The following is a 20,701-nucleotide window of genomic DNA, read 5'->3' on the forward strand; positions in this document are numbered from 1 at the left end:
GTCAAATTTTCTTGCTTTCGTCGACGGCCTTATTTCGACGCAGGATTATCGCCTATCAGCGTGTTTCTACGCGGCCCGGTAAGCCCCGGGTGAGGATCGATCAAAAATAGCAAGCAAATACCCAAAAACACAACCGATAACACAACTAGAAGCAGGTGAGTACAGCGTCGAATTACAGCGCCATCTGTCGGGACGCACTGGGTCTAGTGGTAGGGTAGTCGACTAGTGAATGACGTTGATTTTGGACGCCCCTCGTTCCGTTCCTAGGTGTGGTAAAATAGTGCGTTAGCAAATATCTCCGTAACCGAACACCTGCGAAACCCTGCGAACAGAGTACCTCAGAGGGTGGGGTGTGTAACTCAACAAGTCGCCAATGCTTGTGTATGCACATTTTTCCCCATTTGCAAGCCACTGCTCAGCAACTTTAGCTGATTGACTGACTACTTTTTGAGGGTTGTTGAGGGTCCTCCCTTTGCGTCCAACTCTCCCCTATCGGAACACCAAGGGACCCACGCATTATGGGGATGATTGGGATTGATTGCTAGCGCAAGCAAAGGTGCTTTCGGCTGACGCACGTAATACACACCTTCCCGTGCGGTAGAACACCACGCCATTTTACTATAGCCAAGAACTTTTTCTTTTCGGGGTTTAATCTCATTCACCAACTACATCCACCCACTGTGCCTCGTTAGAGCCCGCACAACCATCCAAAATTATTCCCTTTTCCGGAGCTACTGTAAACGCGTGTTGATGAAGGTGCGATGAGCGCCCGAGAAAGACAGGGAGAGAGATATCTAGAAAGAGAGAGAGAGAGAGAGAGAGAGAGAGAGAGAGAGAGAGAGAGAGAGAGAGAGAGGGAAGAGTGCGAGATACTGGAAAGGGACCGTGAGATCTGTGCCGTTTGGGGCGGTAAACAGAGAGAGACGGTGCGATAGATGGCCCTGAATTTTTGCAAAATAAACCAACCCGCCAACCCAGTCAGATTTAAGTGGAACGCACGCATTCGTAACAACCGCAATCGGAAGAGCGCTCAACAGCGGGCAAGGGTAGCTCAATGAAAAGGGGGGATGTACTATGGTGGGCTACGGTGGTGGTGCGGGTGTCTAGATTTCAATTTCCCTTGATCATGACCTTTCCGCAATGGTCAATCAATTGCGATTGGCACCGAACGGGCTCGAGAGTGCTCGCCCGTACCAGACGCGTGGTAGGTATTGTGGCGACTCCATATGTAGGACACCCACTGCTTTGCGGAGGGAGTCCCCCTAGTAAACTTGTACAACCGAAGCGGGGGGAAAGGTGGTGAGCGGCGATCGTTTGGAGGGGATCATTTTTAGGGGCCAACTATGTGATGTACTTCCGCGAACAGAGTATTACACTACCATCACGGTGCGGTGGATCACCCGGTCCAACCCCGTGCACCCGGGGTTTTGCTATCGAGTCTAAAGAGCTGCGTAACCAGGTGGTGGCGTCCTTCGACGCGAGAGGTCCCTCTGCTGACGCACGAAAAGGTGTTAGCTTACGGGTGCCGCCCGGGCGTACAGTGGTTCCGTGATGCGTCAGCGGATTAGCCAGCTCGCGAGGACACCCTTACCGGAAGATGCCCGGATGGACGGTGGGTTGTGCAAAAAAAACACACACACATTTTCCACCTCGGACAGCACTTTGGACCGTCGCTGGGCACATGATACGGATCGGGTTGCAAGTGTGCCGCAGCACGGCATTGCGCAATCGGACCCGAACGTTCGCATGGTCGTTCCCGGAACGCGCAAAACCCACAGGATCACCGGCTCCAATCGTGCTTATACTACTCCTCCATAGCAACAGGCGAAGTTTGAAAGAAAAAAAAACGCTCGCACAGCCTAACGTAGGCAAGCCGAAGAAGAGGGCGAAAGAAAATGACCATGTCTTCCGGGAGTCGGTGCCAGCACTTTTGACGTCAGCGTATCGTGTGTCTTGCTTCCTGCTCCGGTTACGTTCGGTGGCAAACACACCTCGCAACGCCGCTGGCCAGCTAAAAGGCTCGCCCTCGCTGCGATGCGTGACGTACTAAGATGCGGCCGATGATGATCTACATTATAGATTCTACTGCCATCTCCTTACCCGGCTCTTTGCGCCACATTAAAAACACCAAGAGCAGAGAGATGCGATACCCAAAAAAAACCGAGCAATCAATATGAACCCCAAACCTTATGCGCAAGCAGCGGCTCGGATTCGGATCACGAAAACGTGGGGCTGAGATTAGAAGGTAAGCAACGTTGCGTGTCGGCGATCTTCGGGGAGTAAGTGCCATCGTAACATTAACGCACCAACGCACCCGTACTGGTGCAGGGATTTTTTTTTTCCTATCCGGCACCCCGAACAGGAAGGTTAAACCATTTCAGATGAAAAATTAACACCCCGGAATGCATTATGATAAGCACGAAATACGTGCACGGTCAGCGCCCAAATCTGAGCCCCTGCAGATGACTTGACCCGTTCGCAGTGTAGTTCATTAGAAGTTTCTCTTTCGTTGATTGTGGCCAGTTAAAGCGATCGGGACCAACGGTGCACACCCAACCGTAGCGTGATGGGTGCTGGATTTACTGGATACGTAATACTAAGGCCGTGACGTTCTAGCGCAACATGGCGTGGTACGTTTACAGTGTGCTTGTAGGCCACCTGTCAGGGGTTTTTGTATCGAAAACAGGTTCATGACCCGAATGCGAATATCTGCTGCTGTAGAGAGTAATTGTCCTTATCACCAGACAATCACCAGTATCAGCACACGGCTGAATAGATCGTGTCATCGACATATCAGTCTACCTGCGTTCTTGTGACAAGACACACGCTAACGTTTCGCCTACCTATTGTCCGAGCAGCTGTTCGCATCCAGTTTCGGTGATGTAGTGTGGGTTCGTTGTCGTTTCATTTTGTTTTTCCGTTTTAGTTTTTGGCTATTTCGCCATTTCCTTGCGTCTTCTTGCTGTGCTAATCAGACGGTATGATGCTGGAGATCTTCGTCCATATATATTGAACTGGTTCAACCTGTGTGCCGAGATTCGGGGTTGGAAGAGCTAGAAACCTGCCTTGTGGCTGGTATGCCCTTGTTGCCATACCCACACTGTATCCTCCGGAGTAGACGTGGTGTAGCTACACGCATCTTAGCTAACCTTCAATAATCGCAGTTGCGGAAGAAACCGCGCAAGGAAGAAGAAGTCAACCTGCCTCACTGGAAACCGATTAGACGATCGATAATAGTGTGTGTTGGAAGCGCTGGCTTTGTCTCGGCACCACCTCCTGCAGAAACCTTGCGACTCAGCATTCACTCCTCAGGAAGTGGCCGTAGCCGCTGTTGAGCTTGTTTGCACTATACCTCGCGTTGCCAGTTGCGCTTTTGGACGAATATTGAAATGTTCCCAAAAGTGATGGAATTATCTTGGACAACGTTGTGTGCGTTGTGTTGTGTCCGCAGATAGCCGTCCCGGAGTTTGGGACGTACATTGGATATGACGCAGTCACCCGGTGTCATTACTTGGGCGAAACCATCAGCCGGTCCGGCAAACCGGTCACAGCACCACAGTGCCAAAAAGGCCGAACGGCGAAAACCCCCAAAAAGGAACGCTCTACAAGACACACCTCCACAACCATTCGTCCGCGTGTTCGCCCACCCTGACCGAAGCATACGATACCGTGACCTTCCAGTGCGGGTTCCGGACGCGCGTGCGTGCGTGGTGCGTCAGGCAGTCAGGCTCATGATGTTTGCCCGCAGACTCGTCGTACTGTCTGCGCCAGCACACCCCGACAGCTGACGAAACCCCGAGCAAGGATCGTTTGACAGACTGCAAGCCCGCAGATTAACATCACGGGGGTGTCCAGTAGTACGCGGGAAGAGCAGCATGCGGCAGGGCTCGGGAAGGGGCGGAGTGGTGGGCGTTTTTTTTTTTGCTTTGGAAAACCGGTTTTTAACGCAAAATTTATTCTAATTCATCGAGTGTTTTCCTGCGAAAACCGATCAATCAATTTCGGTGCGCGGATTTGTTATATAACTAGCCGTGGACGATCGCCGACCGGTCCGCGTACCCTTGACAATGACTGTCAAACCGGTGAGCACTGTCAGTGGGGTGGGTGGAGTGAGGAGGGGGTTTTTGCGACAGGGAGGGAAGGTAACGATTGCTAGTGTCCCGGTCAGCACCAGTCCTTGCAGGCGGTTGAACGTGCTCTGAGCGTTAGCGAAGTCAGCAGGAGTTCGGACCGGTGAGACATCTTGTCGGGTACAGGACGGTTGTGTGTTCCGGGACAGGAAAACGAAGATGCCGTAGAAGACGAAACCAATTACCACCGTTGTCAGAAACGTTCGAAATCCCCCTACGGCTTCGGGTGTGCTTGGTGTAAAGTTCTAGGCCAGGACAGCCGGAGACCAGGTCGGCGTAATGAAATCTGTCATAAATGACAGATGGTCCGCGGACCGTTCCGAACAGGCTTTGCGAGCCAATTAAGAGCCAATAAAACCCAAAGCAGAACATTATCTCATTATCTTCCGTAGCGTGAAGCAGTCTAACAGTCTGACGTAAGCGTATGGGTTTGCAAAGGCGGTAGCAAAGACCTGCCAGCAGTTGGGCGACATGAATGCCCCAAGAACGCCTCCAGTGGGTAACTGTTGATGGGTGTTATTCTTCGGTGTTCTGTTTCGGATTTTTGGCGAACGCTCAGCTTGGCTAATCCACTGACCACTTTCACATCGAGATCGAGAAAGTGAACCCCCATTCTGCTAGCTCCTCTCCACGCCACCGCCCTGTTTCAGACCAATTCTTTCAGTTGATCTTTTAGCACCGTAAGGGCGTACGCTTCAGTATGCCAGTTTTACGACCTGTGTGTCTTCTGTAATACATACGTGGGCAAGAATTCGCCATGGCGAGTTGAGAGTCAACTGATGACCGCTTGTTCTCCCGGTAGGCAGAACGTACTGAAACACAGTACCTGGTGCCGGGCATCAGGGCTCGTCTCTGTTGCCATGTTTCGCACGGTTATCTCGGTGTTGTTATTTCTTGTTTTTACTTATATTGTTACTACGACACCGATCGACGATCACCTTTCCCTTCGAGAATGTTCTTATAAATCAGTGAACATTCCGTCATACACGTTCGGCGCAATTTACGAGCCACGGCTAACGGTAAAACGGTTCCGATCCGTTTGGATGTTCAACACCCTCCACGAAGGATGGACAGCCTCTCGGGCACAGCGGTCCGATGGTTGGGATTGGCACACGGTAAAAGTGTACAGGGAACTGTTTGCCGTTTTCTTTTTTTCAACGTTCAGTACGCTGCTGCTTTCGTTCGTAAATGAGAATATACGGTCCTTTTATTTGCGCTGTTCTTCCAGCGCAGGGGATGGCAAGCGTGACCGTGGAATGTGCATAAAACTTTTATTACTCTGTGCGCCGACCAAGGATTACGACTTTAAGAGAGTAACGTTATTTCAGAGCCATTTTATATCACTCTGGCATTACGTAACAATTCCTGGAGCAATGAGAAGGATGCAATTGATGGAGGATGACAGGTGGTACCGTATATGTTATGCTAGGCATGAAAGTAGTAAACCAAAGCCTCAAGTCTTGTATATCAAGTCGTAAAAAATAACAAGCTTCCATCGCATTAAAGAGAAGGTAAATGAAAGGTGTGCATTGCAAGCCTTTTGCTTACATATTTTAAAAAGACATAAAGCCTAGCATGCATTGAAGACATACCGGCAAAGACATGTGTATTCTTTACATGATTTAAAACATATTTTCATATCTCGAGAGTTTTAAAATTAAAGAAATTTCTTTAAACCTCTAATTCGTCACTTCAATCTAAAATTCCAATTAGTGGAATCCCCCGTACACAGCACTGACTATCTAGCTTCGAATAAGTTGCTATCAATGAAATCATTATTATATAAGATATTGCAACAAAGTAAGTCAAAGAAAGCCAGAACTGGCAATCCTAGTCTTCTTGAGGTTGTTATGCCGTTCAAGAAAAATTTACTGGAGAATCACTCAAAATTGTTGTTCAATTGAACACATTCCAACTGTACACTGGTTTAGTATTTGATGGTAACCACCCTGTGTTGTAACGCTATCACTCTCGATGACAGGTACACACTATTGTAGTAGTAAGAACGTGGCACAAATCAGGATGGAGATCGGAGAGCGTTGACCGACCGGACGGATAAGAGCGTTTTAATCTGTTGTATTATAATTGTTTTTCAAGTTCATAATAAAATCCTAAACCCAAAGAACACAAAAGTAATAAATGGATCGTAACTAACAGGGAGTTAGGTGAGAGAATTCCCTTGCCATGGTTATGGTAATTTTATGATAGACAAACTCCATTGAGATAGAAAATGTTCTCGTCTCAATAATTAAAAACCAATATCTCCAGTAGCTCTGTTACCCGAACAGTGAGCTGAGAGTGTGCAATCGTTCAAATTTAGTTTAATCAATAATGTTCAATCCCTCACCATGTGCTAAACCATGTGCCGACCACTGGTCAAAGCGCGTATCATGTTGCTGTTGATGAATCTTTAAAACATTCTGCACACATGATCTGCTTCGTTCGCTTTCTTCGCGCTGTTCTGGCAATGGCATTTCCACCGCGCTGCGCGCACTTCACTTTCTCTGCTCTACTCTCTTGCTTTCATTCCGTGCGCCCTATTCTGCCGGTCAGAACTATTTGTAATGCGTGCTATGCTTTGAATCTTTCTCTCTTTCATGCTCTCTCTCCTTCCTTTACTCTCTCTCTCTCTCTCTCTATTTCTCTTTTAAATTATATCCCTCTCTCTTTGTCTTTACTTCTTTTTTATAATTTTTAAACCTTGTTAATTTTTTTGTTTCGCTCTATTATCCCAATTGTTATGTTTTATTATACTTTCACGTTTATGTTGTTTGATTTTCCCTTTTTTTTATTTCATACTTATTTATACTTTTTAGTACATTAGACTATTACATTTGTAAACGCTGTTTATTACTATCATTTTTCTATGTTATTATTACTTCGTTAGTTTTGTTTTTGAACCTTGTTCGCCATAGCCCCTTCGTCGCTACACTTGGTTTCACTTCCCTGCACCTCCGCGTTCGCTTTCATCTTTCACCACACTCTTTTTACGTTCGTGTTTCGTATGCTTTTTTATTTCTTTTTCTATCTCTATCTCTCTTTTATCTCTATCACTCATTCTCTTTCTCTCTCGCTCGCGCGCAGGCTTCTCTTTCTCGATCTTTCTCGCTTCCCTGTGGCGATGCTTTCTCCTACCCATTCACTCAACTTCATTCCACACCTCAGGACCTACTTAGGATGGGCATCGGCATTCCCGTTCCCTGCTCCTGCTCCATACAATCACACACAAACACGCACACCCGCACGACAATGATTCGCGTGCGGTAAAACGAAGGGAAAAACGATTTTTACTTGCCTTCCCTTCTTTCTTTTTCGCACTTCGTGAAAGTGGTTTTCTGGAATGCAATGATCCAATTCCCGCCGTGCGCGCCAACCCCTGCCCTCGCCAGCGAAACCCTGCCCAATGTAGCAATAATCTTGAAATAAATAAAACAAAAATGCCTAAAATGTGGTACCGTTCTTTTCTTCGCTTTCCCACCCATCATTACCCTCCCTATCGCTTGCTATCCTGATCCTATTACCGTGCAAAACTGGTGCCAATCGCACCGTTTGGTGCGCTTGCGAAACCCTGTAATTTGCTTTATTTCCCGTTTAATACACTTAAGTACATTTTATTTCACCCTGTTCGGTGCAAAAGAAAGCGAGAATAAGTTCGGGAATAAGTGGTTTGTTTATTTGTTTTTTTTTTCTTTGAGCGGTGAACAAAACCGGCATTGCCTTACATAACGCGAGGGAATCGCAAACAGCTAAAAAAAGCGGAAAGGTTTCCAGTGCTTCGGAAGGTGATAAAAGGTGATGCTTTTAAACTGCATCTTAATGGTGGAAGGTGCGGGCACGAAGGATACAGAAATGGCGGGAGACGGGAGATGCTGGAATTGCACCATTTTGTCATCCCGATGCAGACCATGGCCGATTCTTGAGGTGCCTGGGGTGCCGGAAGCGACCGTTCCCGTTCATTTTGCCTCAACCCGCTGACTTGATGCAAAACATTACATTTTGCGCCGCACAGCGCGCACTGGAATTGGTTTTTTGATATTGAAAATTGATGGCCTTAATTTCAGCAACAGCTCACAACTGCGCTACCCCTGCACACGCACACACATGCTTCCAGTTGCGTCTGTGTTGTTTGGTTGAAACCATGCACCGACCGCCCATATTCGGCCCGTTGCGTAAGAAATGGCGGTCAATAAGTTTGACCATCGGTTTGCATCTGGTGACCGTGTGCCGTTTCGTGCAGGCGTCGAATTTTTTTTTGCCAACAACGTCCACGTGGGAGACGGCACACAGGATCGGACGGCGTGACTGTTAATAGGGTCACGCGAAATGCTCTAAATTGCTCATTGCCAGCCAGTTAGTCGATTCGTCCTGTGGTCCTGTTCGCGGTCACAGCGAATTGAGCCCAATAAATTTGCCGTCCGGTGCGCGCTGGGGAATTGGCAGTGGTGAGCTTCCTGGTCCGTCCAGTTAAATCGGTTTGTTTGGGGAGACTGGGAGAGGGGTGAGGAGGGGGGGGGGAGGAGGGCGGAGGCTCAATACGAAAAAGAAAGAAAGGCGAACAAATAAAACAAGCCCAATCAGACCACATAACATCTTTCACTTTATAGTACCTTAATTTTGGGCCCCACCGACCGGATCCTCGTGTTGCGAATTCTCGCTCATTCCAATCCCGTTAAGCGATTCCTCAAGGGGTTGATGGCGGGGCATAGAATTCGTTCTCCAGTTTTTCGGGTTTCCGATCTCCTCCACCACAAACTCTCTTGCCCCTGCAATATCTCGTCGAAACATGGGAAAAGGTTGTAGACCTTCAGTGTTGGACGTGAACTCAGGAACGCGCAGATCTCTGGGAGGTTCTGTACCTGCCAGATACCTCAATGTTTCGACGAATAATTGGCAATGGTTTGGGGAAGATTTTTTCAAACCCTTAGCCTGTCCAGGCTGGATCAGTGTCCCCTTCCGCCCACAGGTTCCAATGTATCGCAGATACTGGAGCGTCCAGATCTCGTGAACTGGTTCAGCAAGATGCCCGGATAGGCCGGATAGGCTTAGAACACTCCAGACGTCCGTGCCCGTTTGGTTGCGAAATCAAAAACGCCCGAATCATCTTATGCCGTGCGCGACAACGGCAAGTGAGTTGGAGATCCCAACCCATGCGTTGGCGTTTGATGGAGCGGAATGATGGATGGCTAGCGACTCCGGCGCGGGACGGTGAATGTGTGGTAGAGCAAGAGGACGTAGAATACAAACGGTTGGTCGTACGTGACCGACGTCAGCTTTTGTTCGAATCCCGCACCACCGGAACAGCTGTGAGGTGAGGGAAGGAGTTTGCGAGCTCCCGATAAGGCGTTCCTAAGTCCTCCTTCACATTCGACCCAGGCGTGGAACGGTGTGAAATGAGTAGCACAACAAGAATGCAACGCTGAGCTGGTCGATCGAAGAAGAACTAGCCGAGACTGTTTGGGGACAGCGTTCTGACGTGTGGAGAGAATTGGGACTGTCACAAAACTCGTTCACATATCTCACCCTGCACAAACTTCGAAACACTGCCAAACTGTCACACATGACACCTACAAGCTCTGGTGGCAAAAAAACCCGGATTTACACGTCAAATCTTCAAGATTTCCTGGAATGAAGTAAGGAAACTGCGTTTCGCGTTCGGTTATGGACCAGAAATGCAGCATCGACTCGGGCAACCTTACCTTCCCCTTGCCCACAAATCCTTTACCGGGGCATCCAGGTCAAATCGCAATAGTTATATAAAAGCGAAACAGTGAAACTGTTGAATCCATTCCAGCTTCTTAGGTTGGGCGAGTCACGCACATGATAAGCTTTTGCAGAGCGGTGTAGTAGACCCGCGGGCCACAAAATGGCGCCTTTTTTCGAGGGAGTTTCAAAACAAACAAACAAACAACGGCGCACTGCCAAAAGTGAAAAGAAAGGACTCTCGCGCCACAAGCAGCCGGGAAAGCAGTGACGGTACATTAGAAAACCTTGACCGGTCGAGTGCACTGGAGTTGAAGCAGTTAGTTTGAACAAAAACAAAAACCACTTGGAGCACGGGTTTGGGAGGAAACAAAATGACAAATTGGCAAACACCGATTGCTTAAGCTAATGATACTGATATAATATATGATTAGCGAGCAACAAGAAGAGGGGAGTTGATACAAATGCAGGGCGCAGATGACAGTTAGTTGCCCGGCTTCGAATGAAAGTTGTTTGCTGGCGCGATCCTCCCCGGCGGGGTCACAGATCGAGAGCAAACGATAGACGTCCTCTTGGGGAAGTCAGTAACAAGATGGTGCGCCTGCAACGTTTATAAAGCTTTTTGGACCAGTGTGGTCCAATATCGGTTGCAACCTGGTGATATGTAAGGTTGGTTAAATAAGAGTATGCCATGTTCTGAATATTCAGTGCCTGACACGACGTACCTCCCAGTACTCTCCTGGAAGAATTCGCCATACAGAAAAGATAGAACGAGAAAAAGAGTGAGAGAGAGAGATAGCAAGAGAGAGGCAAAGAATGTAAGAGAGAACGATTGAGGTCCAAAGAACGACACAAAAAGAATGGAAGTTCTTGAAGAGCTTTCAATTGCGTCCGAGGGTCGTCTCTTTACCGTTTTGCCCTGGTCACCTTTCCGGAGCTTTGTAGCCCAGCACAACCCACCCCCTGGGGGGCAATGGACTATAACCGTAAATCACGGGGCTTACCGGTATTTTTTTCTCCTTTCGCGTCTACACCGCAACCGCTTCATCATCCGGTACCGGGGGCGAGTGGGCAAATTAGGCTGAGTGTGTGTATGTTTTTTTTTTGTTTGTTTGTTGCCGTTGTTGTTTTGGTTTTGAAAAGTTGCGCAGAAAAGGCAGGCACGTGCGAAGGCACGGCAAGTCAAAACACAACACGTTTGCTGGCCTGTCCAAACGTTGAACATCTCAGATCTTAGCACTCCAGCCCTGCGGTGGTGGCCCTATTTTTCCACCTTGACGATGATGACCAAACGGATAGAAAAGGGCTCAATTCTCGAATTCGGGCTCGGTGAGTCGGGCTGGGAGAGAGTGTTTGGGAGGGCTCTCCTCCTGAGGTTCCTGAGCTTAACGCACCCCAGAAGCAGACGGATATGGGTTTGTTTTGACTGTGCGTGGCCCACGTGGCGCAGCACGACCCCAAGAATTCAGTCTATTTTGTTTTGGTCCAATGTTTCGGATTTCCCTTCAAACAAAACAAAAACAAAATGTTAAACAGCAGAAAAAAACAGAAAAAAGTCAAGCAAACCGAAACGCGCGCCAATGCCGGTCTTCCGAGTGGCGTGATGATATGGTGGTAACCAACGAAAAGCAAATGAACATCAGGGAAGTAGTAGTGCTGCGGTTGAAGCATGGAAGGAGGGTGCTGTAGATGTGTCTGTGCGCGTCTGTATATGATATATAGATAGAGATATACTGTACGTGATCGAGAGGAAGGACGAGAAGAGAGGAATGTTGAAGAGGCTGTATGTGAGAGGCATCGGTAGCTCTATCCCCCCCTCAACATGAATGGTTTGAAATTGGGGCACTTTCTAGATTTACGTAACAGCTCATGATGCCCTTCACGTTGACAGGGCTGGGCAGGATCGTAGAAGAACGCTTGAATCAGCAGGCTTAACGGTGCCTTACAATACGCGGGACAGTGTGTTCGAAACCGAACTTACTAATGCTATTGTCAAACGTCAACTGTCAACTGTCACCTGTCATTCGGTTCGTGCTGTATACTCAAGCGCTAGTACACTACGAGATTATACTTCTTGAAAGCCCTGTGAAGAATATACAGTAGACCCAATACACCGGCAAACCTGACTAGTAGTAAGCAGGCGAACTTGTTCTAATGCTCATTCCAACTGCATAATCCCGTCATTGCTTCGATGCACACGATTTCACAACATTAGAAACCCGCAGCCATCTTGCCGCTGACTTTTCATCACCAGTACACCTTCTTGGGAGATGTGGTGGGACGCGATACAGCCAACGGTTTGGTGAAAGTGAACATTTTTCCTGACGCCGATGGCAGCAAACCGCAGCACCGGCAGCAGGGTATCACCCGTAATGCGGTACGGGATGCGAAGCACCTGGAAGGAAAACCAATACCTCGCCCAATTAAGGCCGGACTGTGAGCTGCGCAAAAATACGCGATGTGGTCTAGTTCACGCTGTTGTTTTGGTTTTGGTTTCTATATTTATATAGACAGATAGATAGATACACTACGACTGTGTGTTGTTTTTTTCTCTCTCTTCTTTCAACTCTATGCTGTTTGTATTGTATGGCCGTTTGGGGGTTGCTATTTTGCCGTATCGCAAATGGCCAACCATCAAGGCGGTCACTAGTGTACGATGCCCCGCAGGGGTTATCCAGCACTGCGCAGCGCACAAACTGGAACGTGAACCGGGAAAATACGCGCTGCGGTAAAGACAACAACCGTTTCGGGAGAACGTCAACACCCGGTGCTACGGGGACGGTTTTTTGCAGTGGCGCCTACCGCACCGCCTGGTATGGCAAATACGTGGAAACCGTTACGCGAAATTCCGTGCCCGAAAGCCGTCGAGCCGTCAATCTGCTCAAATCTCAACGACAGGATCTCCAGCGAACCGTTTGAGGCTGAACCCCGCGGAGGAGACCGTTGTTGTTGTGGGGCTAGAAGGATTTGAGGGCAGGGGACCTGCGAACTTGCCCAACCCTAACGTAGATCTCGTGCTTGTGCCGGATCGGTGAATGCGAATGCGCAGTTTGGTGGTTTTGGCCTGTACGCCCCATTACGGTATGCGCGCGAAGCACCGAAAATCAAACACACACCCCCTCCCGGCAGGCCGAGAAGTCAACCGGACACCCAACAGTGCGCTCAGAGGCAAACGGGCTGCACCGATGAACCGTTAGGTTTCGCGAAGTTTGCTGCAAATCGTCAACGTAACTGTAGTCCGCTGGACATGAATATCTTACGGGCACGCCTGATAAACGGGCCGCCTCCAAAAAGCAACACATCAAAAACAAAAAAGCGATCCAGATACTAAACGAGAGTTATACAGCTACTTTTTGACAGTTCGGAAAGACTTCAGATGAACTGAAGGATGAAGGACTAGCTGGCAATTTTTGGCAATGTACGTGCGAGAGAGAGAGAGACGGAGATGGTGTGTGCGCAGGCAAAAACAAAAACATGACAGCCGGGCTGGGCACCGATTGCATCAGATGGAACCGAGAAAGCGCAACCCTGGAGCTCCCCCCTGGTCACGGGGCCTGCCCGACCTCGAACCGGAGAAAAGAAATTACCTGTTGGCGGTCATCACCTACAACCTGCGACGTAAACGAGTTCACCTGCGACGTAAACGTTTAGAAAGAGAGTGACACTGTTTTTTTGTTAGCTGGGAAAGAAGAACTACTACTGAGTAGGATGGTGAAAGGGATAGAAGAGAGGTTGAAAACGAGAGAGAAAGAGAGTGTGTGGAGGAAAGAGAAACAAAAATGCAGAAAGAGCAAGATCAAAACAAACTGAAAAGTGTAGTTCGATACTAGTGACAGATAACAGCAAGAGAGGAACCCGCCTGTAGCACACGTCAACAACATCAACAGCAACAACACAAATTGCCGTTGCACAGCGTTTATTATACCAGCACAATGTATTCCATTCCACAAACAACAACAGAAAAAAAAAACAAAATAAAAACATAAAAAGGCTCACACACACACACACTCTACTGAGGTTGTTTACTCGCTGAGATGGCGACCTCAGTCACGTGATTGCTGGTTGGGAAATTTTGGGGTGGAAGGAATTTGAAAGATTCCGTAACCGTTACCTGGACCATTGACCCTGTGCCCGTTGGCTTCACACGCTTACCACCGCCATCTTTATCTTTATCACCGCGCACCCTTTCTCGCTTTTATTTTCACGGCACGGCACGGGGATGTAAACAAATTCCCAGATTCCCACCGTATCTCGTTGCTGTGTTACAACAGTGGGTTTGTGGTTTGATCATCTTATTTGCTCTACCTTGATTTGATGCGATCAGATCAACGGCGCAAAGCATATCTTACGGCAAGGGAAGGGGGCCAATAGAACAAAACCGTTTTACCGTCACGTGTATGACATGTGCATTTCCTCCTATTACGCTGCAAAATAAAGCACCTCCTGCACCTGGTAAAAATAAGCAAATATGGCGCCAATATTGGATGACCGCTAATGCTCTGTTTTTTTTTCTTCTGCCTTAACCCCTACCACATAGGGGAGTTTGGTGCTTTATACGCCACATCGCGCGTCAAATACTTCTGACCCTGAGCCGGAAGAAAGTCTACGTGGTGATGTGGAGTGGAAAGGCAACAGCACCGAAACACGCGTGGTTCGGCGCGCGCGCGCGCTTGTGTGTGTTGCACTAACATTGAACTTGACACCGCGCGTGGTTCGCACGTTGCGGTGCGTAGTATGCGTAGTGTCCACAGTGGCACAAACGCGTGCACGCGGTTCCACTTTCGTTTTGGAAGCGAGCATTACACACGCATAACGCAACACGGGTTTAGTAGCAAATTCTCGATAATGCATGATGGTGGATCACTGTTGCGCCATCTTGCGTAGGTCTTGGGAGGTTAGGTTTTTTTTTCTAGCGTGCTGGTGAGAGCTTTCGCTGGTCCATGTTATTGTTGGTGTGTGTGTGTGTGTACAACTTGCTGTTTTTTCCCGTTGCGAATTGTATAAAACTATATTGCCAACATGGCGGAACGAGGCGGAACGGATGAGAAGACCGCATCTGGTAGAACTTGGCTGAGCAAAGTACCGTAAGAGTCTCTTCTCCACCAACGAGCCCAGCAAAGTCTACCGGCCGGTCCGTCCTGCAAGATCCCGGATGCGCCACTAATGGGGAGTTTTTCGCCAGTTTGGCAATTCTGGTTAAATTTGGTAAGCGATGGGAGTGGTGAGATAGCGCAGAACAAGCGGCAAACACATATTAATCACTAGCGGTTTGTTGAAGGTATGAAGAAGGAGCCAGAACTCATACCCATCAGATGAGGGTACACTATCTACATCGGTTGCGTCAGAAGAGGGGGCAAAAAAACCGAATGATCCACACCTGAAGAATTTCCTTTCTCCGTTTCTGTCCATTGCGTTCTTTGCCGCAACGACCTAACGTCTCAACGCAAAAGTGGTCTGAGCACTTTCCTAACTGGAATTCGCGTTCTCCCGATTACTGCTGGAAACCACAGCACCAGGAACCTACCGTTTCGGGCACCGTTCGGCCACCACATACCCGGGGGGAAGTGCTCGGAGAAATTGACAGGGCATAACAACACTAAAAAGAGGTTGAAAACAACAACCAAAAATGGGGAAGTTTTGCTTTCATCATCGCGTTCTGTTGTGTTCCGGCAGATACATAGCCGGCAGAACAGTCCCAGTTTGCAAAAAAAAAAAAAAAAAAAACAACCGATTCAAAATGTGGGCATGGTGGATTTTTATTATGCTTTCGGTTGCGCGTTCCGTACCGCTGCAGTGTAGCGTTCGCCATGCGCGTCGGGGTCCAGTGGGTCCAGGTGGCTCTTGAACTTAACTGGTTCAGAAGTAGGTTATTGCGTTCTGGACGTCTTTCTCCGCTTTGATTCCAACACGAACGTCCAGAACGAGCGCGCGTGGCGGTTAGGGAGATGACTTCGTCAGAATTGTCGCACCACGGGTTCGTTGTTGCGTGGCGTCCTTTGCGTTGCATGGCAAAATTGCACAACCAATCCGAGTCCCTTCCTAAATTGAACGGCATCATCATCAACGGCACCGACACTAGCCAGCGTTGTCCAACTCGAGTGCGCCACCATATTGTATGCGGATCGTGAATATCTGCTGTTATCGTATTCCACACGCAACTGCACGTGTGCTTGTTCCTTAAAGAATAGAATTCGCACAGCACATTGATAGAGTGAAAGCAAAGGGAGAGACGTGAGTAGCAGAGGGATTGAATTTATTGAAAGGTCAAATAAATTGCATAGCGCAACGAGAAATCGCGAAAAACAACACGAGAAATCATTCGTAGCGATGCGTACGAACACTTTACCATCGCCATCGCCATTGCTCCTGCGAGTTAGGCAATCCGCACAGCATCGGCATCGGTACGTTATACTGGGGCTTTCGCTTTTAATGAACCGCTGCGCATTTCAGTACACTTGTCCTTATTTCGCCCGGACATAGAAACGTTCTCCAGTACACAGGAAGCTTTCACGGGATGCGTTCTGTACGTTGGGTAGACGTTTGAGTAGCTCCAGAATAAAAGAATTTGCCAATCCAATAAAGGTTATCTGCTCGTCCATCAGCATACAAACCTACGACATAAACACATATGTTACCAGTTTGCGCGCGGGAAATATAGGTTTACTGAGCTTTCGCCTTATCAGACCTTCTGCTCAATTCTGCAATTCCCCCTATCTGCTAACGTTGATGGAATCATAGCTCCGAGCGCATTTCCGCACGGGCAAACATGGGCGCATTATGCAACATCCGGACGTGTTCCAGAATCCGAGAAATTCCCGTGGATGACACCGGGGCTGTTGCAGGTTGCGATACGCTTATCGCCTGCTCGTGTGTACTCCCCTTGTTCCGCAGGTACCTCACAGGTTTTCCTATCGAAATCGTTACTCCGATAAGTGACGCGCAGGCTTTAGGTGGCCTTCGATAGATGTGGGAAGGGAGACCTGGCCTATAGGGTTAGACAACGACTATCACCAACAAGAATAGCAGCAACACACACGGCATGTCAAATGAACCGCGTGCAGGTGTTCCTCATCGGCAGTTTATCGCACGCCAATGACGTTTTGCGTTGGAGATTGCATGAGATGGCAGTATTTTTAGTTGTTTTGGGAGGGTTTTTTTGTTGTTGTTCTTACTTTGCTTTTTGGGAGTGGGAACCTCTGGTGAAAAGTTCTAGATCGAAACAACTATTCGGAACGTAGGCGTTAAGCTCTGGATTGGATTGCTCTGACGGCTTTTTGGATTGTTGGCTGAGTAACAACTCTCGTTGGGACAGTTTCTTCACCTTCTCCCCTTCCAACATTCCCCTCCAAGAGTTTGTTGATTAGACCAAACTTTATCTACACTTCTGAATGGGTTAATTCATTACCTTTTCCCTTTTTTTTCTTTTCGCAATCAGCTCGCTGACTTGCTGATGAGTAATCTAAGCGCGCTATCTGTACGCCTCGCGGTTTCAGTACGCGACGAATAAGGGATGTGCAAGAAACACGCTACCACCAGCTAGTCATCGTGCGGGTTTTTAGCCGGGCGGGCAGGTCACTCGCAGGAGCCAGAAGTTACCCAAAACGTGCCCCAGACGGGACGCAACACAGACCCCGCGTCAACGCGTGCTTTCAGCTGCTCGGTAAGCGGTTCCAAGCGATGCTCTTGGTTCGTCGAACGTCTCGATCGTTCATTGCCAAACAAGGGACCTGAAGCTGTGTTGGGTTGAGATTTCGGCTCTCGGTGCAAGTTCGGTACAATCTATTCCACTATTCAAATCAGGCCGTGTACTGTCCTCCGTGTACGCGGGGATCCTGTGCGCGAGATGGCACGAGGCGTTATCGAGAGCACATTAAGTCAGCAGACCGGCAGGATTAGGTCGCCAAAGCACAGCGGAGAGCTGTCCGAAACCTCTGCTGATGCTGTGTGGATGTGTTTGTGTGGATGTGTGTGTCTGTTTGTGTGTGTGTATTTTATTCTTCTGTTGGACCTGTGAAACAAAACAAGCAGGAGAAACCAAGAGCGCAAGAGTGATGTACCAACAGTACCCTTCCCGCTTTGTTGCCACTGTGCCACCGTTCTTAGGTCCTGTTCGCTCAGTGCGCTTTAATTCTTGCGCCTCCCCGCCTCGGATTGCCGTGATTGATACGATTCGTTTGATGGTTTCTGTTGCTCTGCTACACTTCTGTTTTCTGTTTCTCCCGGACAGAGGCGCCGAGTACGGGACGGGTACGGGACGTGTACGGGACGGGGCTGGTTGGTTGGTTCTGCTCTAGTACAGCTACGGTCCACACGTCGCTGACGGCGATCAGTCGGTTCGGCGCGATGGAGAAGCTCGGTTCGATGATGGAGTACCGATTGAAGACGCTGACAAGCTGGATGGTGCGCTCCGGCAATGGGACGCTCGAGGAACTGCTGCACGACGCCTGCGACACGCTCGTCCAGTGGCCGTGGACCACCGGCCTGCTGTGGTACGGAACACTAGGGCTCGCTCTCACGTACGGATTCTACCTGTTCTACTATCAGGCGATGGTCTGGAAGCGGGTAAGATAACCACCAGAATGCAACACATCAACCACACCACACCGATCATCTCTCTTTCTGTGTGTCTCGCACTCTCTGGGGGGGACTCCGGACAGGATCTCACCGATATTGGCTACAATCACATCCTGGATGCGGCCCGCATTGGGAAGAGTGACCGGAAACGGGTCGACACGGTCAACAGGGCACGGCGGTTGCGCAAGATCGGCGATCGGCTACCGCCACCGTACCCGAACGGATGGTTCTCGGTGCTGGAGTCGGAAGACTTGGCCACCGGTGAGGCGAAAAGCGTCGACTGTCTCGGTCAGAATTTGGTCGTCTTCCGGACGGATACCGGCGAGGTGAACGTGCTGGATGCGTACTGTCCGCATCTGGGCGCCAACCTCGGTGTCGGCGGTATTGTGCGAGGTGACTGCATCGAATGTCCGTTCCATCACTGGACGTTCAGTGGCCGGGACGGTCAGTGTACCAACATCCCGTACAGCAAGTCCGGCACGGTACCAAAGGTGGCACGACTACGCAAATGGCGCTCACTCGAGGTGAACGGTTTCATCTTCGTCTGGCACCACGTTGACGCCGAAGTCGAACCGTGGACGTTCAACGTGCTGCAGGAAATCGAGGATGGACGGTGGGTGTACTATGGTAAGAACGAGTTCCTGGTCAACTGCCACATTCAGGATGTGCCCGAAAACGGGGCCGACGTAGCCCATCTCTCTGCCGTGCACGGACCAAACATGATGTCCGGGAGCGATATCCGCTATTCGCGACCTGCCTGGGCCGACTTCGGGATGCACTCTTGGCTGGCAAGGTAAGGTTTGGGTCAGGTTTGGGTAATCAACACTCCAAAACTAACGTAAAGTTTTCATTTGTTGGCCCACAAACACAGCTGGCAGGCACCTGATGAGGGGGAACCGGCACACGTCGCCAAGATGGATCTGGTACATTCGTTTCGAATCTTCAACAAGTTTGAGGTGGGTAGAATCGATGTCCGCGCGTATCAGATCGGGCCCGGCTATGTGCAGCTGCTGATGAACACCAGCATGGGACCGTTCGTAGTGCTGCAAACGGTGACACCGATCGAACCGCTCGTGCAGAAGGTTATCCATCGGTTTTACGCACCGCGCAACATATGGAATGCCATCTTCCAGAAGTTTGCCATCCTGGCGGAGAGCATCATGGTGAGTAGGTTGATTGATGGATAGAAGTATTGTTAGTCTATTCGCTAGGCTAGCGTCTAATACGCTCCAAACTTCCAGTTCGAACGTGACATGATGGTCTGGAACCATAAGCAGTTCATCGACAATCCACTACTGATCAAGGAGGATCGGTTGATCAAGAGCTACCGGAAGTGGTACAGCCAGTTCTATTCCGAAAACAGTGTCAGCTTCACGATGGCCAAGGAAAAGCTCGACTGGTGATGCATCATAGTGCGGTGGCAAAGCCACTGCCTTCAAATACCCCAAATATATATATATATAGCTATATAAATAGGTTTGTTTACATAATGCGCCCGTCAGGAGCGATTGTTTAGGCGTCCGTAGACATCCCACAATACTAGAGCATCGGTTGCGGAGCATTACGCAATGAACAGACCGTAACAGTGATCTTGTTGTACTTAGTGCTTTCCGAATCGACATTAGGTTGAATCTGCATTACTACTAGCTTATAAATTGAGGAGAGAGAACACAACACAACAAACTCTCCGCCCGCAAAAAATGGCAATAATAATCAAACAAGCGAACGGGCAGGCGTGCCTATTCGTACGGGGGAGAGGAAACCTTCTAGGTGACAAGTTACCATGTTAGAGATAGGATTATGAACAGAATAAAGATAATCAGTTTTGTATTTTAACGTAACGCTCGTATCGAAGTTCATTTGTGTGGTGGAGGAGTAGGGTGCTTATCTCTTTTCGGCCAACAATCTATATTCACCGTTTGTTTTCTACGTCGACTTGCTCTCCTTGCGTCGCCTATCAATCGGCAGATGTTTCACGTGATTGGCGCTGGCGGGAATACCGGAAGTTAAGGCAGGATTCACAGGCCCTTTTTGGGCGATCCATTAAATAGCGATTGATCACATTTTCATTAATAGCGCATTGTTGCGATACCGTGACCGTGAACTAAAGTGACGCAACTGCGGTTCCTTATTATCCACTAAGAGAATTGATACCGGCGAGTATAGCGTGACGCACGTAACGCTTTTCGAACATACTCGAAAAACCGGTGCTTGGAATTACATAAATACAATGTTTACAATGTTAGCTGCAATACAATGTATGCTCAGATCTTCAGTGTTTAGACCTCAGTAGATCC

At 48.9% G+C, this 20,701-nt stretch overlaps 1 protein-coding gene across 2 annotated transcripts; it reads left to right on the plus strand.

Annotated features, from left to right (window-relative positions):
• LOC128306845 (cholesterol 7-desaturase nvd) lies at positions 1-20,538 on the plus strand. Of its 2 annotated transcripts, none has more exons than XM_053044470.1 (5): positions 1-155; positions 18,058-18,392; positions 18,488-19,197; positions 19,276-19,567; positions 19,646-20,538. In XM_053044470.1, the coding sequence occupies exons 2-5, from the start codon at positions 18,174-18,176 to the stop codon at positions 19,805-19,807; spliced, it is 1,383 nt and encodes a 460-aa protein (XP_052900430.1). In that variant the 5' UTR covers positions 1-155; positions 18,058-18,173; the 3' UTR covers positions 19,808-20,538. The 2 variants fall into 2 exon arrangements, with proteins under 2 accessions (XP_052900430.1, XP_052900431.1); XM_053044471.1 differs by lacking the exon at positions 1-155 and adding an exon at positions 17,322-17,490.
• The last annotated feature ends 163 nt before the right edge of the window (positions 20,539-20,701 follow it).

This window comes from Anopheles moucheti, chromosome X, assembly GCF_943734755.1.
Source record: "Anopheles moucheti chromosome X, idAnoMoucSN_F20_07, whole genome shotgun sequence".
Classification (NCBI taxonomy): Eukaryota; Metazoa; Arthropoda; class Insecta; order Diptera; family Culicidae; genus Anopheles; species Anopheles moucheti.

Coding starts and splice junctions, on each gene's coding strand:
- LOC128306845 (XM_053044470.1), top strand. CDS start 18,174: ATGGAGAAGCTCGGTTCGATGATGGAGTACCGATTGAAGACGCTGACA. Junction 18,393..18,487: donor AGGCGATGGTCTGGAAGCGG/GTAAGATAACCA, acceptor GACTCCGGACAG/GATCTCACCGATATTGGCTA. Junction 19,198..19,275: donor ATGCACTCTTGGCTGGCAAG/GTAAGGTTTGGG, acceptor CCACAAACACAG/CTGGCAGGCACCTGATGAGG.